The sequence below is a fragment of the Pezoporus flaviventris genome, unplaced genomic scaffold (assembly GCF_033815535.1).
Source record: "Pezoporus flaviventris isolate CSIRO_AGI_PZ_B2104156 unplaced genomic scaffold, CSIRO_AGI_Pfla_v1 ptg000031l, whole genome shotgun sequence".
Taxonomy (NCBI): domain Eukaryota; kingdom Metazoa; phylum Chordata; class Aves; order Psittaciformes; family Psittacidae; genus Pezoporus; species Pezoporus flaviventris.
This window is the reverse complement of record NW_026892579.1, coordinates 55,229,646-55,248,377: the sequence shown is the minus strand read 5'-3', so window position 1 is coordinate 55,248,377 and position 18,732 is coordinate 55,229,646. Positions and strand designations below refer to the sequence as shown.

Genomic DNA, 18,732 nt, shown 5'->3' with positions numbered 1-18,732 from the left:
GCTCCATGAGGAGAGATGGTCCCATCCCCAGGGAGAGCTGGTGCGATGGGACACAGGGAGCAGCTGGGGTGGAGGAGCACTGGGAGGGGTGGCTGGGAGAGTCTGAGCAGCACTGCAGACACTGTGCCAGGCTGGTCCCCACCCCGCACTGATGGAAGGTTGCCCTTAGGAAAGCAAACAGCAGCCCGGATGCATCCCCTGCTTCACCATCCTGCCTGCACAGGGCTGGGCTGCATCAGCCCAGGAGGAAAACCCTCCAAACCCATCAGGATGAGGACTTTCATGACGTGAACAGACCTGATGGCCAGACAGGACCATTGGAATCATCCTGCCAGACCTGCTGCGAGCCAGCACATCCCACCCAGGGAGCTGTACAAGCGGATCCAGGCGGGTGATGGATCCTGGGCATCCTCCCTCCTGCTGACAACATTATTTAAGACCCAGAGCCCCTCTGCAGTGCAAGGCCAAGCCCTCTCTGGGACACACAAGCTGCTTGGCATGGTCAGCTGCTGGAGATGAGCCTGGGGACCTCCCCAGGCTGCCATCACCAGCAAACAGCATCAAAAGCCAGAGCCTGAGATAGCCAAGGTCTTGGGGAAAGGAAAATGCACCCCAAGCAGGCATCCTTACATTGCCAGGGACTGGCTCTGCTGGTGCAAATCCAGCTGGGACCATGGTGAATTAATCCAAGAACATTTGGAGCCAGGGTATAGCCAGCTGGGTATAAGGCTTCTAAAATTATCCATGACCAATCGCTGCCGACAGAAAGCAAGGAAGGAGGAGGGATGGGGAGAGAGGGAAGCTGGGGATGCCAGGAATGTGTCAGGGCAGTGGCTGATAAATCAGGTGCTGGCCCATCGAGGGGGGATTTGTTTCACTTTCTGCTTATGTTAATTGGATTAACATGGCACAAGCGTGTTGGGCTCTGTGACGGTCCCCTTCCTTGGTGGCTTCATCCAAGAGAGGGTGACATCCTCCCCCTGGCAACAGGATGAAGAGAGGGCAGGGGAGGTGACTGAGCAGCTGTGGAAACCTCAAAGCAGTAGGGGCAATGTGGTCCCAGCAGCCCTGAACCAGGCATAGGGAGCCAACATCCCCCCAAGGACCAGGAAAGTGACCCCAGTGAGCTGCTGGTACCCAAGGGTGGTGTTTGGCCTGGACAGGGAGGTATAGCTGCTGCGATTCAAACCATATCTGTCCCCTCTCGGCTCAGCAGATGTCCAGAGGGAGCAAGTGCCTTGGCGTCAGCCCCGTCCTTTCCCATCTGCTGTTTCAGCTGGAAGCACCAGCCCATTGCATCTCTGCAGGTGCAAACCAGCAGCCTAAAAGTGGGACAGCAACTGCACCCATCCTCTTGTTCTGCCCCCAAGATCTTGCACTGGGGTTTCTTCATGGTTTTTAATCTGCCTTATGGCCTGTTCATTCTCTGGGGCTCTGATCAGGTCATGGAATTGAACAGCCGTGGATGAGTCCTGTGTGAGTTCGTCCTGCTCCCTTTCCCTTCCCCATCATCCCATGAAGCCAAGCTGCTCCCAAGGAGTGCACCTCCTTTTGCTTCTGCTCCTATTCCAGCCTCTAAGATCTTCAAAGCAAAAGCCCCCTCTCCCTTGCTGCAGTACAGAGGGACCTTCCTCTTTCTGCTCCCCAGTCACATCAGGACAGCAGAGGAGGTCTGCAACAGCAGACATGGGTTTCTCCAGTGCAGGCATCTCCATCTGAGCTGGTCCCCTTAGAGCTGGGCTGTCCTAGAGGATCTAGTGCTGTGGGATGGTGGGAAGTGTGTGATATCCTTCTGAAAGAGGGTAGATTAAATATTAGGGAAAAAATCTTCCCTGTGAGGGTGGTGAGGCCCTGGCACAGGTTGCCCAGAGAAGCTGTGACTACCCCATCCCTGGCAGTGTTCAAGGCCAGGTTGGATGTGGCTTGGAGCAACCTGGTCTCGTGGAAGGTGTCTCTGCCCGGGGCAGGAGGTTGGAACTGGATGAACTTTAATGCTGCTTCCAACCCAAACCATTCTGTGATTTTATGATCCCACATCAGCAAGGCAGTAAGATCTGAAACAGATGGAAATTCCTGACATCAGAGAGGAAGAAAGGTCCAAGCAGATGGTTAACCCAGGCTGTGCAGCTACACTCATGGGATAACAGCATGACAAATGCCTGGACTTTTCAGATAATTAAGAAGAAGGGAGTAGATGTGTAGCAGGCTGAGGGAGGGATTACCAAGGCACACATATAAATACAGAGAAAAAATGTGGTTCAGCAAAACTGGAATCAATAGCCCAGAGTTAGCACGGATGGGTTGTATCTTTCACCATGATGAGAGTGCTGAGGCCCTGGCACAAGGTACCCAGAGAAGCTGTGGCTGCCCCATCCCTGGCAGTGTTCAAGGCCAGATTGGACAGGGCTTGGAGCAACCTGGTCTAGTGGAAGGTGTCCCTGCCCATGGCAGGGGGTTGGAACTGGATGAGCTTTAAGGTCTCTGCCAACCCAAACACTTCTATGGTTCTATGATTCCATGGTCTGGGAGGAGGTGAGGATGTTAAAGGAGGAGAAGATGAGAAGGGGAAAATGGAGCAAAGGGGATGTATGGTAAAGCAAATGATGTGATTGATGATGACTGAAGGTACCAGTGGGCAGCATTCTGCTTGATCACTGAAGGATGAAGCAGGGCAGAAAACCCACTGTATCTCTTGTGCTTGGTCTTATTCACCTGTGTGGTAAGGAGGAACCTAGCAGTTTTTCCTGGCATTTTTTGAGGAACCTTGGAACTTTTCTTCCTAAAATGGCTGGAGGAGCATTTGGAGAGTCCAAGGTGATGGAGACACCTGAACACCGCAGACACCTGAACAGTGGTGCCTGATACATTTGATACACCAAAGAGTACCTGAGACGTCCCCACAGGTCACCCCCATGACACAGGGACCATTTCCACCACCACCCAGAGCACAGAGGACACCCCTTTCCTCACAACACCTTCACATACCAGCAAGCGACCTGCTTACAAGAGGTGCTCGGCTTACCCCGTATCACGGAGATGTTCTTCAGCGCGATGGAGTGCTCCCAGTCCTTGAGACGCAGGTCCTCCGTCATGTTGTTGAGGATGGCCAGCTCGTGCTTCAGCTGCTCCTCCATGGCTATGTGGATGAGGCGCATCTGCCGTGCATCTTCAGTGGCGTTGCTGATCAGCACCTGCAGGTCCTTGATGCGGGTATGGTGGATGTTCACGTCATAGGACAAGGTCCTGTTCATGGTGTCCACGGCGCCGCTCATGGTCGTTACCTGGTCGCTCAGGCTCTCCACCCTGCTGCCCAGGTGGCTCAGGAGGTGGTCGTGGTGCTGCAGCAGCAGCCGGCTGCTGTTGCCTTCCACGGAGAGCTTGTACATCTCCTGCTGAGCAGCGTCACTCTGCTGGGTCAAGCTGTCCCAGAGGTTGGACACTGCCTTGTCGGTTTGGCTGGCCTGGGTCTGCAGGCTCCAGAGAAGCCCTTCCAGCTTCTGCAGTGACCCCGTCATGAGGAACAAGGAGTCTGAGTGGTTCTGCAAGAGGTCCTGGAGCCTCCAGATGTGATCCAGCATGTCGCCCTTCAGAGGTAGCTGCAGCAGCTTCAGCTGCATATCCCGAAAGCTCTCATTGAGGCGGTTGACGTTCCCCATCAGTGCCTTCAGGTCCTCAGGGGAAGTCTGTGGTCTGGAGACTGCAAAGGATGGAGAGGAGCAGGGCATCAGAAACCACCCTATGGAGGTGGGACCTTCCTGAGAGCTGCAACCCCATCCCCTTCCAAGAAGCACTTGGATGTCCCCTGTTCCTTGGTGCTTGGAGGTGAAAGCCCTACCTCAAATCCCAACAGGTTCATCCCATCAGCCCCTCTTTGCCCCCACAGTTTTCTCCATGTTTGGAGAAGGAGGTTTGTTTCTGAAAGGATAAAGGAGGTGCCTTGCTCAGGAAGGACAGCAAAGGCCCCCAGCAGCTCAGGGCTTCAGGGTGGCTCTGAGCTTTGCCAGATGGGTCATGATGCTATGAAGCTCTGCCTCTTGGCTTCGTCCAGCTTGTTTGCCTTTGGTCAGAGGACTGGCTGCTAACACCATCCGCTTCCCTTTGCTCAAAACAGGCCTTAAAACCACTTCTTCTCCCACTGAGGTTTAATTTTAACACTCAGGTTTCCCTCCTGGCCGCTGATCTTGGACCTGAGCTCAGCCCCTTGCTCTCTAATGAGGACCATGAGGCTGGCTCGGCAGGTCTCCATGGCGCTGGGTGCGGTTTGCTGTCAGCCTCCAACCAGCACGTCCCGCATCCCGCGGCTGCCAGGGCTCTTCCCAAGGGAGGAAACCCACCCCATTCAGGAGCATCTACATCCCAGGGCTGCCAGGACTCTTCCAGAGGGAGGAAACACACCCTGGCTCAGGAGAATCCACTTCCAAGGGCTGCCAAGGCTCTTCCCAATGGAGGAAACCCACTCTGGCTCAGGAGCATCCTCAGTCTGCCTCCAAGAGCTGCCAGGGCTCTTCCCAAGGGAGGAAACCCACCATGGCTCATGAGCATGCTTCACCCCTTGCCTCTGCATCTCTGGTGGCAGAGAGCTCCTGATCACCCATCCCAAACCCCTCTTGGCCTCGCACCAGCTTCCAGAGGCCCAAAATGGGATTCAGAGAGTGAACCTGGAAGTTTGGGGAGAAGTTTTCTCCTAGCGCTGCTCCAGCAAGCCCTTCCCACCAAGCCCAATAGAACCAGTAAAGCCCCATCCCAGACCCCACCACCCTGCTGTACACTTTGGTAGACCCCAGAAAGATGATCCAGGCAAGGGAATAATATCTCCTCCCTCTGCCTTGCCTTAACGCTGGGTCTCCAATTCAGCCCAGAGAGGGGACTCAAACCCAAACCAATGCAAATAATGAGATTTTCCTTTTTTTTTCCTAAAGGAAAACAAATAATCCCTATTGTTCTCTCAGCTGTGGTGGAGCTTTGGCTGGAGCGATGCTGCAGGCTGGTGCAGGACCGGCCTGGCAGCTCAGCCCTCATTTCCACAGACAGAAGCTGTGCGGAGTCATTTGGTTTGAATTAGAACTGCTGGAGCAAGGCGAGGGTGAAAGCAGACGTGCACACACGAAGGGCTCCAGAACCCCAGGCTCACAGCCACCTAGTGCTAGTAGGGGCACTGGGTGGATGCTCTGAGGAGCAGGAGCCTACTGTGCTCAGAGAGACCATAATGGAACTGAGCACCTTCCAGGCACTGAAGGCATCTTTCCTCTATTCATTGCCCGCTGTTAAATAATCTCACTGCTGGACTGTCCCACCTTCAGCTGCAGTGTGCTCTCCTCCGTAGGGATGGTGACATTGTTTTGGTCCTTTCTGCATGTCCCTGCTTGTCACCTGCATCGCTGCAGGGGGAACATCTCAGCATCACCATCTCAGGCACGCACCAGGCATTGTCTTTGCCCATGGGGGTTCACAATGGCAAAAGCCACCAAGCAATGTGCCCAAGGCCACCCTGAGGGGGGACAATTGCAAGGAAAGACCTTGGGAAAAGTCATCATGGGGCTGGTGAAGGGATGGGTGACCAAAGCTGCTCCATAAAGTCTTTCCAAAGTCAGGGTGCAGAGACAACCATGGCTTCCTTACCAAGGGGAAAAGCAGCCCAGTGTGGGCGGCAGAAGAAGAAATAACCCAAGCCCAGGTCCTGTGGTGGCCAAAGGCTGGGAATCATGGGCCAGCTCCTCTCCTTTGCACCTGCAATTACTTGCAAAGCCTGCGGAGTTCCTCACATTCCCACATACCACTTCCAATGACCAGCCAGAATCCCTGAGGATCTCCTTTGCCCGGCCCTGATACTGCAGCCATCAACCTGAGAGTAACCAAGGCTGCTACGGAGCATCCTGCAGCCAAAACCACACCGGGAAGCTTCTTAGAACCTCCAGCCTTGGGCTGCCCTGTGCATACACGTGTGTGCATGTCAGCAGCTCTCCTGCCCCCCAAGTGTTCTGCCTCCCTCTTTCCACCTGATGGGTTGGTAGGATGGACTAATCCTGAGCCAGAGGAGGGGAAGGCGGGTGTTGTGAGCCTGCAAAGCCCTCCTTGGTTTCTTTCTTTTCATGAAAGCAGGAGCTGGGGAGCATTACAGTTAGGAGCGTGGAGCACACACATAAATGCATGCCCACAGCTTGTGTGCAGATGCACACGTGTGCAGGCATGGGCACAGCACAGGTACTTCCACATGTGAGCACATGCATGCTTGTGCGCAGCACAGACACATGCACACACATGTGCAAATGCACCCGCATGCATACACACACAGAGCACATGCACGGACAGGCGTGCACACATGTGAATGCACGCAGCACACATGCACACAGCACACATGCACACACATGCGTGGCTCTGTTTTTGGGGACATGCCATCTTGTGGCTGCTGTTCCCCACCACTGTTTCAAGAAGGAAAGGGTTGCAAGAGCCTCACTACCCCAGAATCCTCTCCAGGCCCTGCTGCTGCTGCTGCACAGAGTATGTGTGCCTGTAGTCATGCACACGGGTGTGAAAGGTGCTAAATTGCATCAAACAAAGGTGGCAAAGGAAAGCCTTAGAGAGATGGGGTTGGGGGTGGTGTCATTGGGATAAGCTGTGGAGCAGCTTGCTGCAGGAAGGTTGGAAAAGCACCGGGAGAGAAACACCTTGAAGTTACTAAATAGACATATATTTATATATATGCATACTTACATGGGCACAGAACGATGCAAATGCGCTGGCGTGCACTTTCCCTCTCTGCACTGCAACCCATGCACATGCACCCTGTGCTGTGCACACTCACACTCACACATCTTTGCTGGGGGTTAATGGCAAACGTGCCCTGTGCCCTCACACCCCTCCTAATACTTCTCATGTCCTGGAGGAGCCTTACAGAGTGGACAAGCACACACAAGCACATGCATGCACCCTACTGCATGGCACACTGTCCCTGCCACTGGGTGCAGCCCTGCACCATGAGCACTTACAGGCACTCGCACCCTTGCATGCACCCAAAATCTTTCTTTCCCCCTTTCAGGCTCACATATAGCCAAGGCGATGCTGCAAAGTGGCTGTGTGCACAGTGAACACAAGTGTTTTCACCACCCCTGGCAATCCGACTCCTGCAGCATTATGTGGCAGGGGGGTTTATTTCCACTGTGAAGTTGGGCAGATGCTGAGCATGAAGTTCAACATGTGACTGGATGTGTGACAGGAGCAGGTCTGGGCACCCTAACCATGAGACCGACATCCTATGGTCCCAGCCCTGCACAAGAGCATCACCTCCAGTATTTCAGAAAGGGTGGAAACCAAGCCCTGGGCTGGAAAAAAAAGCTGCAGAAGGATTTGGGTATAGATGGGCAGGATGGGGAGTGTGGGATGGTAGGGAGCAGCCAGCACTCGGCTCCAGCGTGAGTCTCTTCTTAGCCCAGGCACAGGTCCATGGGTCCCCCACTGCCAGCAGCTTTTTGGCTGTTCAGGTTTGTTCTGTATCCCTGGGGAAATGCTGGCTGCAGGCATAGACCTGCTTTGGAGCCAGCTTGTGGGGAGCAGGAGGAGTTTGTGATGGAGCTGACTGGGGAGCTCACACAATGGCTGGCCATGGGGCTCTCTTGCTTCCATCTCCACTGGCATCCTGAGAGCATGAATTATGGGGCTACAGCTCTTGAAATGGAGGGTGCTCATTTCCTTGGATGCTTCTGCCAGACGCCAGGGGTTCTGTGTGTGGAAGCGTGGCCGGCTCTCAATGCAAATATAAGCATGGAGGTAGGGTGCAACTCAGATGCCCGTTCATGTGTCTGGTTCAGATACCCGCATGAAGGCTCTTGGCTCGTTATCTGCGTCCTAATGAGCCTTGGCCTCCCAAGGATCCAGGTTCAAACACCAAAGTGCAGGTCTGTGCATGCAGGTGGCTTGGATTTAACACAGACCTTGCAAAAAAAAAGCTGAGAGTGGAGTCCTGCTTTGGGCTAGGTGCCTTTTTAGTGGATGATGATGGAGTCTGGGACAGAGAGAAAGGGAGTGTGTTCCCAGAGCCACAAAACTGCTGCCAGGCTTGTGAGAGAGGCTATTAAAAGCAGCCTGTGTTGAAACCACCCCAGGTTCTGTTGCTGAAAACATCCTGTTTCCACAGCTCCGAGGTGGTTCACGGTATTTTTGGCACTTTACTCATTTTCTGGGCCTTTTCCACAGAGCGCATTGCAGGACACCTGCCCAAGCCAGCTTCAATGTGATGCCTGGGGCATCTGCGTTGCCAAAACCATGAACTTCACATGCTGGGATCACCATCACGGGCTGGGAGGTTGTCTCTGCAAGGTGTTCCCTTGCAATGCCCCAGCCATGCTGGGAAGTACTGTGTGTTGTGCAAGTGTGGACAGGATGGGAAGCAGGGGAGCAAGGCAGATGGCGCATCCCTGCTCTGTGCTTCCGGCCCTGGGATGCAGGGATACTGGCAGTGGAGGGCATGGACCAGGGTTGGTTTCCCCATCACCATTGCCCAGACAGCCCCAACCCTGTCAGTGTTCAAGATCAGGTTGGACAGGGCTTGGAGCAGCAACCTGGTCTAGTGGAAGGTGTCCCTGCCTGTGGCAGGGGTTTGGAACTGGATGAGCTTTAAGGTCCCTTCCAATCCAAACCAGTCTGGGATGCTACAAACCAATGATGTTCCTCTAACAGCGTCGTGGTTGGCTCACCCCAGCCTAAGGAGCAGGTGAGAGCGAGTCTGCTTTGGAACATGAGGGAGGCTGGGCAGAAGGTCTCACCTCTGGCAAGCTGGTGTCTGGTCTCCAGTGGCACAAAGTGTGATTTTCCATAGGAAAAACAAGCTCTCTACCATTAAGGCTGCCCATGAACACCCAATCCCACTCCTCTGAGGACCATCAGCTCCAACGTCGAGGTTCCAGCCACAGGCACCTGAACCTGAGGATCATCAGTGTTGTCTACATGTGGCTCCCAGCTGGATCTGGTCTCCTCACTCTGTTGCAAGACCAGCCTGTGCCTCTGGTTTGCCTTGATGTGATAAGACTGCCCAGGGCAGCACGGCTGCTTCCAGCCCTTGTGAGTCAGCTCCATCCAAAATCAGAGCCTTGGCTTAGAACTCCAGACATGCAGAAAGCAATAATGGAAGAGACTATTTTTCTCTTCATTTTGCCTTTCTCTCGCAAGACTCCAACAGCCCAGGGGTAAGGTGGTTTTACTGGGTCTTTCAGTAAGAAAGCTGAAATCCTGCCAGTCACAGGGCTCGGAAGCTTTGGAGATGCCCGTGACCCTCCAGCTGTCCCGGCTGTGAGCTGATGCCATAATGTTATTGCTGGAGCTGCTCTGGGGTGAGCAGCTGTAGCTCAGCCCAGGACAAGAGCGCCTGTCCCCAGCTCTTTGCACAATTCATGGCATCCCTCGCTCTGGGTTCCGCAGGCCAACAACAACATTAAAACAATGTAACGCAAGAAATAAGTGGGAAAGGCTTCAAAATTCCAGCAAAACCTCCCCTGTCTCTTCCCTAGCCCAGGAAAGAAATAAATCCACCCTTTGCACAAGACACGGGCTGCCTTCATAGTCCTGGCATTCCAGCGGCTGGAGTTCAGCATGAGATCCATCATCCCCCAGCTGCCTGCTGCAGGCAAGGCACAGAAATGATCCCTAAGGAATGGTGTGGAAGCAGCTCTCAGCCCTGCCCAGCCCTAGAGAGCAGCTAGTGGTGATTTAGGACTGGAAAGGGGGATCCCCATATCCCCCCACTGTCAATGATGGGCTTAAAGCTGGGAAGGAGGTGGGTGGGAAGTGAGGAGCTGGCATCTCCCGCCCAAGCCCTCTGTAGCTCCCATCCAAACCCCCCCATCCAGCCCGCATGGGGATGGTACGGGTGGAAGGAGGGTACTGGGATCAGGGGTTAAACCAGGCAACTTCTCTAACTGCTTCCAGCAGGACAAAGGGGAAAACAAGCCTGTGGCTATGAGGACCACATAGGGGATATGTGCAGGGATGAGCTGGGGCTGGGAGCAATTACAGGCATTTGTGAGCAGCTCTCCCATCCCTGTGCTCATCCAAAAGCTGAAGAGGGGAGGCAGGAGTTTTGCTGGCACATGTGTGATGTGCTGTGCAAGGATAACCCCCTGCCTCTGTCACCAATAGAGCTGGGGCTTATCCTTACCCCAAGCAAAATGGGGGGTTTGGGCAAACTCAGCACCTAGTGATGTGAGAGATTTGAACCCCAAAACATGGGGCTCCTGAGCCTTTCCTGAGCATCACCATCCCCAGCTCACGGTGCCTGGACCCTCCAGCCTCAAAGCTTATATCAAAACCACTCCAGACATGCAGCATGGAGCTGGTATGGGCTCATATTGCTGTCTCCAAGGAGCTGAAAGCAGGTTGTGGAGGCCATGCCTGCTCTTAGCAGGGGCTGTAAACCAAGGCAGGCATTGCCTCCTTACTCTGCTTCTGCTGGATCTCATGTTTTCCTCCCCTGGATAGCATGGAAAACCCTCCCCAACACCTCTGCAGGGGCAACAGAAGTGCGGTCCCATTTCCATGACCAGACACAGTTCTCTGAGCAACTGCAGCCAGAGGTATCACCCTAGGGTACTGCTGCACCATTTAGGATGCAGGCTCAGCCCTTACCTGCAAGGATGAAGACTCCAACGAGGATGAGGAAGACGAGGAGGTAGAGTCCCACCACAGCGTACTTCAGTGCCGCCAAAGAGCCCAGCCGGCCACAGCGTCCTGCTGTCTTCATCCCTCGCCCAGGCCCTGGGGGACAGGGAGAGCATCATGCACCTGGACTGCTGGGATCCATCTCCCATGGGGAGAAAACACTGCACATATAGTTTTGGGAATGGCTTGTGGGTGCTGGCACAGCTCTGCATGTCCTGAGTTGGACCACGTGGATTTCCCTGAGTCTGTACCACTGATGCTGGCACAAGCCCAAGCTGCCAGGTGAAGGCTGAAGTGCGGCTGGGACACCAGGCTGGGTCAGTGGGCCAAAGCCAGTTATGTGAGGTTCCACAAGGATATGTGCTGTGTCCCGCATTTGGGCCATAACAACCCCTTGCAATGCTACAGGACTGGGGAAGAGTGGCTGGAAACCTGCTTGGGAGAAAAGGACCTGGAGGTATTGGTCAACAGCTACAAGAGAGACATTTTGTTGCTGGAGTATGCCTAGAGAAGGGAAACGGAGCTGGGAAAGGGTCTGGAGCACAAGGGTGAACGGAGCTTTGAGCAACCTCATCTAATGGAAGAAGTCCCTGCCCATGGGAGGCTGGAAGTGGATGAGCTTTGAAGGTCCCTTAAACCAAAACCATTCTGTGATTACAAGATGCCCAGACCCTGATGCCCCTGAAAGACCCAGCTTGCCCAAATCTGTGCTAGCTGCAATCCAGCTCCTCTTCAACTCTGCCGCATGGCCTGAGCGGCAAGAGCTGTGTGTGAAGGAGGTGGGGGTTTATGAGTAAAATAGCTGTGAGGAAAATACAAGAAGAGATGAGAAAAGGCTCCTGTGCTGCCAACCCAGTGGCTGAGAAATATCACCTGATTGTGGACTTTGCATGTATTTAGAGCTTCAGCTTGTGTTGAAATCTGGGCCAGGTTGTGGTCTCAGAGGATAGCCAGAGGATGATCTGGATACAGACCCTGCATCTCGCTGTCCCCAGCCTCAAGGCTCAGTAATGGTTCATCCTGACACCTTGGCTCTCTGGGTGTCCCTGCCCGACTGGGACGAGGTGCAGGGCATTGGGTATCAGCATTTCTGTGTTGGACCCTTGAAGAAACACAAGGTTTCTGAGAACCAGCAACTTTATGCCGGGGCACACAGCACCACCTGGTTATTTCCGCTTGCCAAAGGGAGACACCAACAAAAGGTGGAGGAAGAGTCCAAAACTCCCACTCACTTGACATTTGGGTGCCTACATCCCATTGCTTCCTGCCCTTTAAGCACCAAGGCACAATGTGGCACTGATCCAGAGCCTGCATGCATCCAGCGTAACAGTTGAAGCACCACAGCCCCAAAGCCAAGCCTCCCGAGGAGCAGACCACACTCGTAGCTGGCCATGAGCGATGCTCACCTCCGGCTGAGACTGTCCCTGTTGGGCTCTGCGACCTCACCTCGTCTCACCCCCATCCATGAGGCAGGAGCTGAGCTCCCTGCAGGACCAAGTTGGCTTTTAGGGTGCCAGAGGAGGTACAACAGGTTGGGGATGGCCCTAGCCTGGCTGGGTCCTTTCCCTACTGCACCCTTCCCCTGCGGATGGTCCATGTGTCCATCCTGCTGTAGGAGGATGCTTTGTAGCAGCCTCCAGCCAGCAAAGGGTTACACAGGGTGTATTGCTTCACTCAGCCCCATTTTGGGGCTCCAAAATGATGCAGTGCTGAGGTCAGGCTGCTGACACCCAGCAGGGATCCCGTGGGGATGTGGGGTGCACGGGGAGCCCCAGCTCAGGTGCGAAAGGCGGTGTCTCTCCCCCGAGACCCCTCCATCTGCGATGCATTACCCGCACGCGGTTCCCATTTGCCAAACAGATGGAGCCGAGGGTTTCAGCATGAGGAAAGCTGCAATATTTTTCTGACATTAACACTTATATCAGGTCCTGGGAGACTCCGGGAGGAGCTGGCCCCGAGCCCCGAACCACCCACTCCTCTTTGCTGCTCTCGGAAGAGCAGGAGGGACCGCAGCTGCGTAAGCAGGGTTTTCACAACAGCCCAGCTCCGAGGAGCCCACGGGCGGGCTCCGGCCAGTAACCAAGGGGAAAAGCAAATATTTCTTCCCCCTGCCCATGCCCCGGGGAGCTGGAGCTGTGGCCCGCCCAGTCACTGCGGGTGCAGGAGGTGGAAGGCTGGAACCAGCCAGGACTTGTCATCCCGCAAACCCTGGGGCGGTCCAGGGATGCTGTCCTGAGGGTCACAGAATCCCTGCCCATGGCAGGGGGGTTGGAACTTGATGATCTTCAGGTCCTTCCCAACCCTCACTATTCTGCAGCAAGCAGCACGCTGCCACACAGGTCTGCAGCCCCATAACGAGCATTTTCCATGAGCCCAGGAGGGACTCTCATTATCCCATCTCATGGTGATGCTCTCAGGGTTGACCTTGTCCCTGCCTTGCGCAGCTGCAGACCAGACACAGCCTCGCTCCAGCAAACTCTCCCCTGGGTTCCTTGGAGACCCAACTCTGCACTGGGGTGAGTTATGAATGAGCAAAACTACCACAAAAGCACCAAAGCCAGGGATACCTTGAACCCTCCCTGCCATGGCCCCATACCAGGGAGAGGTCTCTGGTGGGAATGGTGGCCTCAGCTGTGGAGAACACCAACTCCCCCTTCCTATCTCTTCCAGCATCTCTCCCTCCAGGCTCCACCACTCCCCTGCTATGTTTGTAGTGTGGCAGAGCATGGGGACAGAGCCCCTGGGGGGAATCTGAGCCTCCTTCTGCTGCAGGAAGGTGAGCAGAGGCAGGAGCTGAGGGCAGGGGGACCCTTGCAGGGCGACATCAATTTGAGGATTGGCATCAAGACTCAGGTTTCTACTTGGTGGGAAATCCACCCTCTGGACTCAAAGCTGTGCCCATTGCAAGGGCTGGTGGGCAGGTGAGCACACAGCAATGCCCCATCTCCTCTTGCAATAACTACCACGAGCCACTTTCACCATGCAAGCATCCAGAAGCACTTTGGCCAGAGATGGGTTTGCCCCACTTGCCTAGAACTGGGAGGACGAGTCCCCATCACCCTGAATCCCATGCTTGTGCTGGAGACAGCAGTGCTGGGAAGCCTGCTCAGAACCAGTCCAATTTTTCCAGCAGCTCCACAGGTCTCCTAGAATCATTTAGCTTGGGAAAGACCTTTAAGATCAAGTCCAACCATTAACCCAGCACTGCCAGTCCCACCCTTAAACCATGTCCCCAAGCACCACCTTTACACCTCTTTAAAACCCTTCCAGGGATGGCGATTCCACCACATCCCTGGGCAGCCTGTTCCAGTGCTTGACAGCCCTTTTGGGAGAGAAATTTTTCCTCATATCCAATGTAAACCTCCCCTGGTACAACTTGAAGCTGTTACCTCTTGTCCTGTTACTTGTGACTTGGGAGAAGAGACCAACTCCACCTCTCTACAGCCTCCTGTCAGTCAGTTGTAGAGAGCGATAGGGTACCCCTGAGCCTTCTCTTCTCTGGACTAAACACCCCCAGGTCCCTCAGCCCTTTCCCATCACACTCGTGCTCCAGACCCTTCACCAGCTCCGTTGCCCTTCTCTGGACCCGCTCCAGCACCTCAATGTCTCTCTTGGAGTGAGGGGCCCAGAAATGAGCACAGGATTTGAGGTGCGGCCTCACCAGTGCTAGTACAGGGGGATGATCACTGCCCTGGCCCTGCTGCCCACACTATTGCTAATAGAAGCTAGTGTGCTGTTTGCCTTCTTGTCCACCTGGGCACAAGCTGGCTCAAATATAGCTGGCTGTCAATCAAATCCCACCACCTTTTCTAGGGAGGAAGTGCTAATTCCTATGTGATTGTTCTCAGGCTCTTCTGTGCTTTCCAGCACATCCATAAGCCTTGCGTCTTTGCTGCTGCGTGGATCTCCATCTCCTACCTCCACTGAAACAGCAGACTGAAGGACCTCTCTAGCACATCGTCCTTCCAACACAAGGTTTTATCCCTTTCCCCCTTCAAGTTTAAAGCTCTTCCAATGAGCCCTACTAACTCCTGCACAAAGATCCTTTTCAGTCAGGTGGAGATACGACAGGGAAAAGACAGGGAAATCCCTGGTGCACGGTACTGGAGCGTTCCACTGCCCATTGTGCCAGCACCAGAGCGCCTCACCTTGGTGAGCCTCTCCAAGCAAAGCTGTCAGCAAAGAGGACCTCATGTCTTTGCTGTGCACCCAACTCTGTCACCCTGGCCAGGAAGCCTCCCTGGTGAAACTCATCAGAGATGGGGAAAACTTCATCAGGGCTCTTTGCTTGGGGACACTCAAGACTTTTTTTACCAGATCCAGTGAAAATTGAGCAGTGTCTCATGGGGCAAGAATGAGGGAAAAGAGCTCAGCAGGTCCTCAGTGGAGATAGAGGCCAGCTGAGATGTGCAGGAGATACAAGCAGGTCCTGATGCACAGTCCTGGTGCTATCGGCCCCAGTGCAGGGTACCTCTGGACAAGACCTCATGCCAGAGAGCCAGAGGCTTGGGGGACACAAAAAAATGCCAAAAACCCCACAAAAATCAGACTTTAGCAAGCTCCATGGAGCACAACTCTGGTCAGGGGCAGAACCAAATCACATCCTGGGCAGCTTGAGAGGCCCATGGTGGCCTGGAGAGACATTTCCTGCTCTGTTTGGGACCCACACATTCCTCATGGTGTTGCTTCCACCAAGACATTGCTCTTCTGCTCCAGTGCACTGGGACTCACACCGAGCACCTGGCTCAGCCCAGACACCTTTGTCTGTGTGAAGCCAAGCTGCTGAGCTTCTTCTTGAGCAATCCAAGCTCCCATGTCCCCACGTGAAGTTCTCCAGGTTTCTACCACCAGGTTCAAGGCCCCCACCCCAGACCAAGCTGTGTGTGAACCCTACTCACCATCCTCACAGAGGTTCAGCTTGGAGAGGTTCCTTCCCTCGAAGGGCTCCTCAAAGATGGAGCCGTTCTCCCTCTCACCGAAGGTGTGCAGGTACATGGCCTTGTTCTCCATCTTCCTGCCGTGGTGGAAAAGAACAGGCATATGAGGTGGTGCTTGGTGGCTTGGTGTTATCCTGACATGGCAGGAGCCTGATCCTGGATAATCTGACATGGCTCCAAGGGGGAGCTCCTACCACCCACCCATGCTCAAACACATCCCTCATGGATGCCCAGTCTCAGTGTCTCCTCCAGGCATGTGCTGGCTATCTGTCCCTCCCTAGGAATGGGGAGATGAGGGCTCAGTGCCTGCATGCAGGCCTCTCAGGACCTCTTTCACCCCTAGGGCTTGGGATACCCCTGCACCCACACCACCGTTAGATACCCCAGCACCCTGCCTGTGTTCTGAGCCAGCTCTGCCCATAGACCCAGTCTGGCTGGCACTGCCTCAGTGCTTGAGTTGGGCTGGTCCCAGGGACCTGGGGAAGTTGTGTCCCTGCTGCCACTGATGTCTTATCACAGCACTCAGTTGGGGGGAAATCAGCCCCCAGCCATGCTCTGGTGTGGAAGGAGTTAAAATCACCGCAAAGTGGGACCTGCTGAGCGCTCCCAAACTCATCCCCTGCAACACACCCAGCTGCAGCCACCCCTCGCTGTCAGCCCATGGATGCTGTGCTCCTGCCACCGCCATCCCTCCCTCGCAGCTAAACCCATGGTGGGAGCACGCTGGGCAGCAGCCTCCCCGACCCCTGTTCCCACCCCCAAGGGGGACACATCACCCGTGTAACCCAGGGAATGGATCCAGCTCTTTCTTTATCCCCTCTCCCTTTTCTCCCCACCGCGGCATCACTCACCTGCCGGGCGGACCCACTCGGGAGCGAGTTTCCTGTGGCCCCTTCCCTCTCCTCCTCGCTCAGTCCCCGGGCTGCGCCATGGTGGCTGGGGCAGGGTGGCGAGGACAGCAAGGGGAGCCCCCGACCTCACCGCCAGCTCCCCACGGGCGCGGAGGGGCCGCCGCTCTCCGCCAGCCACCCATGGGTGGGGGGGGTCCCCGGGGGTGGGTGATGCGCGGACCCGGTGGGGCGGCTGCGGAGCCGGGAAGCTGTGAGCGAGGACCGCTCGGACGGGAAGGTTTTGTAGGCGGGGAACGGGAGCGGGGACGGGCTCCCCACGCCCCCCCACCAGCCCTCCCCATCCTCCGGGGCCGCCCATTTGCCGGCCTCGGGCCGCCCCGGCCCCGGGGACCCGGGGCTGGAGCATCCTTCGGGGAACTGGGAGCGGAGCATCCCACGGTGAACAAGGGTTGAAGGATCCCACAGGGAACAGGAGCCGGAGCATCCCAGGGTGAACCCGGGGCTGGAGCCTCCACCGGGTGTGCTCAGCCCGGCATGAGGAAAAGATTCCCCCTGTAAGTCCTGCCCGTGGGGCAGGAGGTGGGTGCATCTGGTGGTCCACGTTCCAGCTTCCGTGGGTCTCCAGCCTTTTGCCCTCCCTTCACTGCCCCATTGTCCAGCAGCTCAGCCCATGGCAAGCTTCAGAGGGGTGTTTGTCTCCCATTGCACCCACGGTGGAGGTGAAACTGAGGCATGGCTTGTCCCAGTGGCACCATCTGGAGGGTCACTGCTGTCCTTTTGTGTGGGTCCGCATCGGGGTAACCCTCGCTGCAGCAAGCATCGGGAAGACTGGGACAGTGGGGTCACTGCTGGCTCCTGCCTGGGTCACCACAGGTGCAGCTGTCACAGGTATTCCAGCAAAGCCTGGCTCTTTGGATTTCCATCTGGAAAACTGCAAGGAGAAGAGGAAACTGAAACATAGATTTAGTTGTTTGGGGATTTGTTGTTGGGGAAAGAAAATGATAACATAATCAGTATAAATGAATGAACACTGACGTATGCTCAGCCGTCATGGACCCCAGCTGTTTATTTAGGAATATATGGTGGCAAAAGACACACAGCACCCCATATATATGCCCTCAGGCCCTCTCCCACACACCACATTTGTCCCAGAGAGGAGAAACTAGACCATACCTGGCAGCATCCCAGCCAGTTGGTCCCACAGACAAAAGGTGAGGCTGAGCATGTTGGAAGAGTCCTTCTTCAGCATCTTTATGGTATTCTTCTGCTGTTGCAGAGGGTGAAAGTGTCAGATATCAGGTGACAGAGACATTAAGCTTCGGGACCTCCCAGTATGTGCTACAATCTAGTGGATATTCATGGGCATCCTTAACAGTGGAGAGCTTGGTTTTCCCAAGGAAAATCCCACTTCATGCTACTGGACACCAGACACCAGCTTGCCAGGGCTGAGACCTTCCACCCAGCATCCCTCATCTCCCATCAGAGGAAAGGTACACAAGACAGATACAGAATTTAATGAAGCAGATTTGGTCTTGTTCCTTGGGCTCTCCCCACAGGGAAGAGCTTCTTCCTCAGATCTCATTTCAATCTCCCCTCTGTCCTGTCCCTACAGGTCCTTGTCAAAACCCCTCTCCAGGTTTCCTGTTGATCTCTTTAGGCACTGGAAGCTGCTCTAAGGTCTCCATGGATCCTTCTCTTCTCCAGGCTGAACAAGCCCAGCTCTCTTAGCCTGTCTCTACAGCAGAGGGGCTCCAGTCCCTCAGAGCATCTTCTTTGCTGATCCTTTGATCATTTACCATTGCTGTTTTCTTGTCTGCCAGTAAAGACCAGTTTCTTTTATCAGAAGACACGAGAAGAATTCATTTTTCTTTAGGGAAAAGGAGATAGGACGATAGTAATTTTCATTCTTACTCTGCCTGACCCATGTAAATCACAGAGCAGAAAACGATGGAGTTGCAAATGCCACTGTGATTTATATATTGCTCTTTTAATGCACTATACCCATCCTGGTTGTCTAGGTAAATGAAGGCTGGGGGCTGTTTGCTGTAAGAACATTAGAAGTAACTGATGGAGGGATGAGCAAGTTGCTGAGACAAGTCAGTCAAAAGCTTTGCCTTAGTAAATGAGTAATGGTGAGATGGCTTTAGTTTGTTTAGTGACTGGAAAAAGCCTTTGTTTTTTGGGGGGGGGAAGAAGAAAGACCTGAGTGCTTCCCAGACAGTTGCCTGCAGCTGAGTTTCCAACATCAGTTTTGTTGGGATATTTGAGAAGGAACCAGGCAAGGTTAGACAGCAGCA

At 54.7% G+C, this 18,732-nt stretch overlaps 1 protein-coding gene across 2 annotated transcripts in view; it reads right to left on the bottom strand.

The window, feature by feature from the left end:
• SCARA5 (scavenger receptor class A member 5) overlaps positions 1 to 15,694 on the bottom strand; it is a 35,370-nt gene extending 19,676 nt beyond the window's left edge. For both annotated transcript variants that reach the window (XM_061461180.1, XM_061461181.1), the window contains exons 1-3: positions 15,546 to 15,694; positions 10,615 to 10,743; positions 3,023 to 3,697 (exon numbers count right to left, since the gene is read on the bottom strand). In XM_061461180.1, the coding sequence (XP_061317164.1) occupies positions 3,023 to 3,697; positions 10,615 to 10,743; positions 15,546 to 15,687 (946 nt within the window). In that variant the 5' untranslated portion in view covers positions 15,688 to 15,694. The remainder of the gene's footprint in view (positions 1 to 3,022; positions 3,698 to 10,614; positions 10,744 to 15,545) is intronic.
• Between the last annotated feature and the right edge of the window lie 3,038 nt (positions 15,695 to 18,732).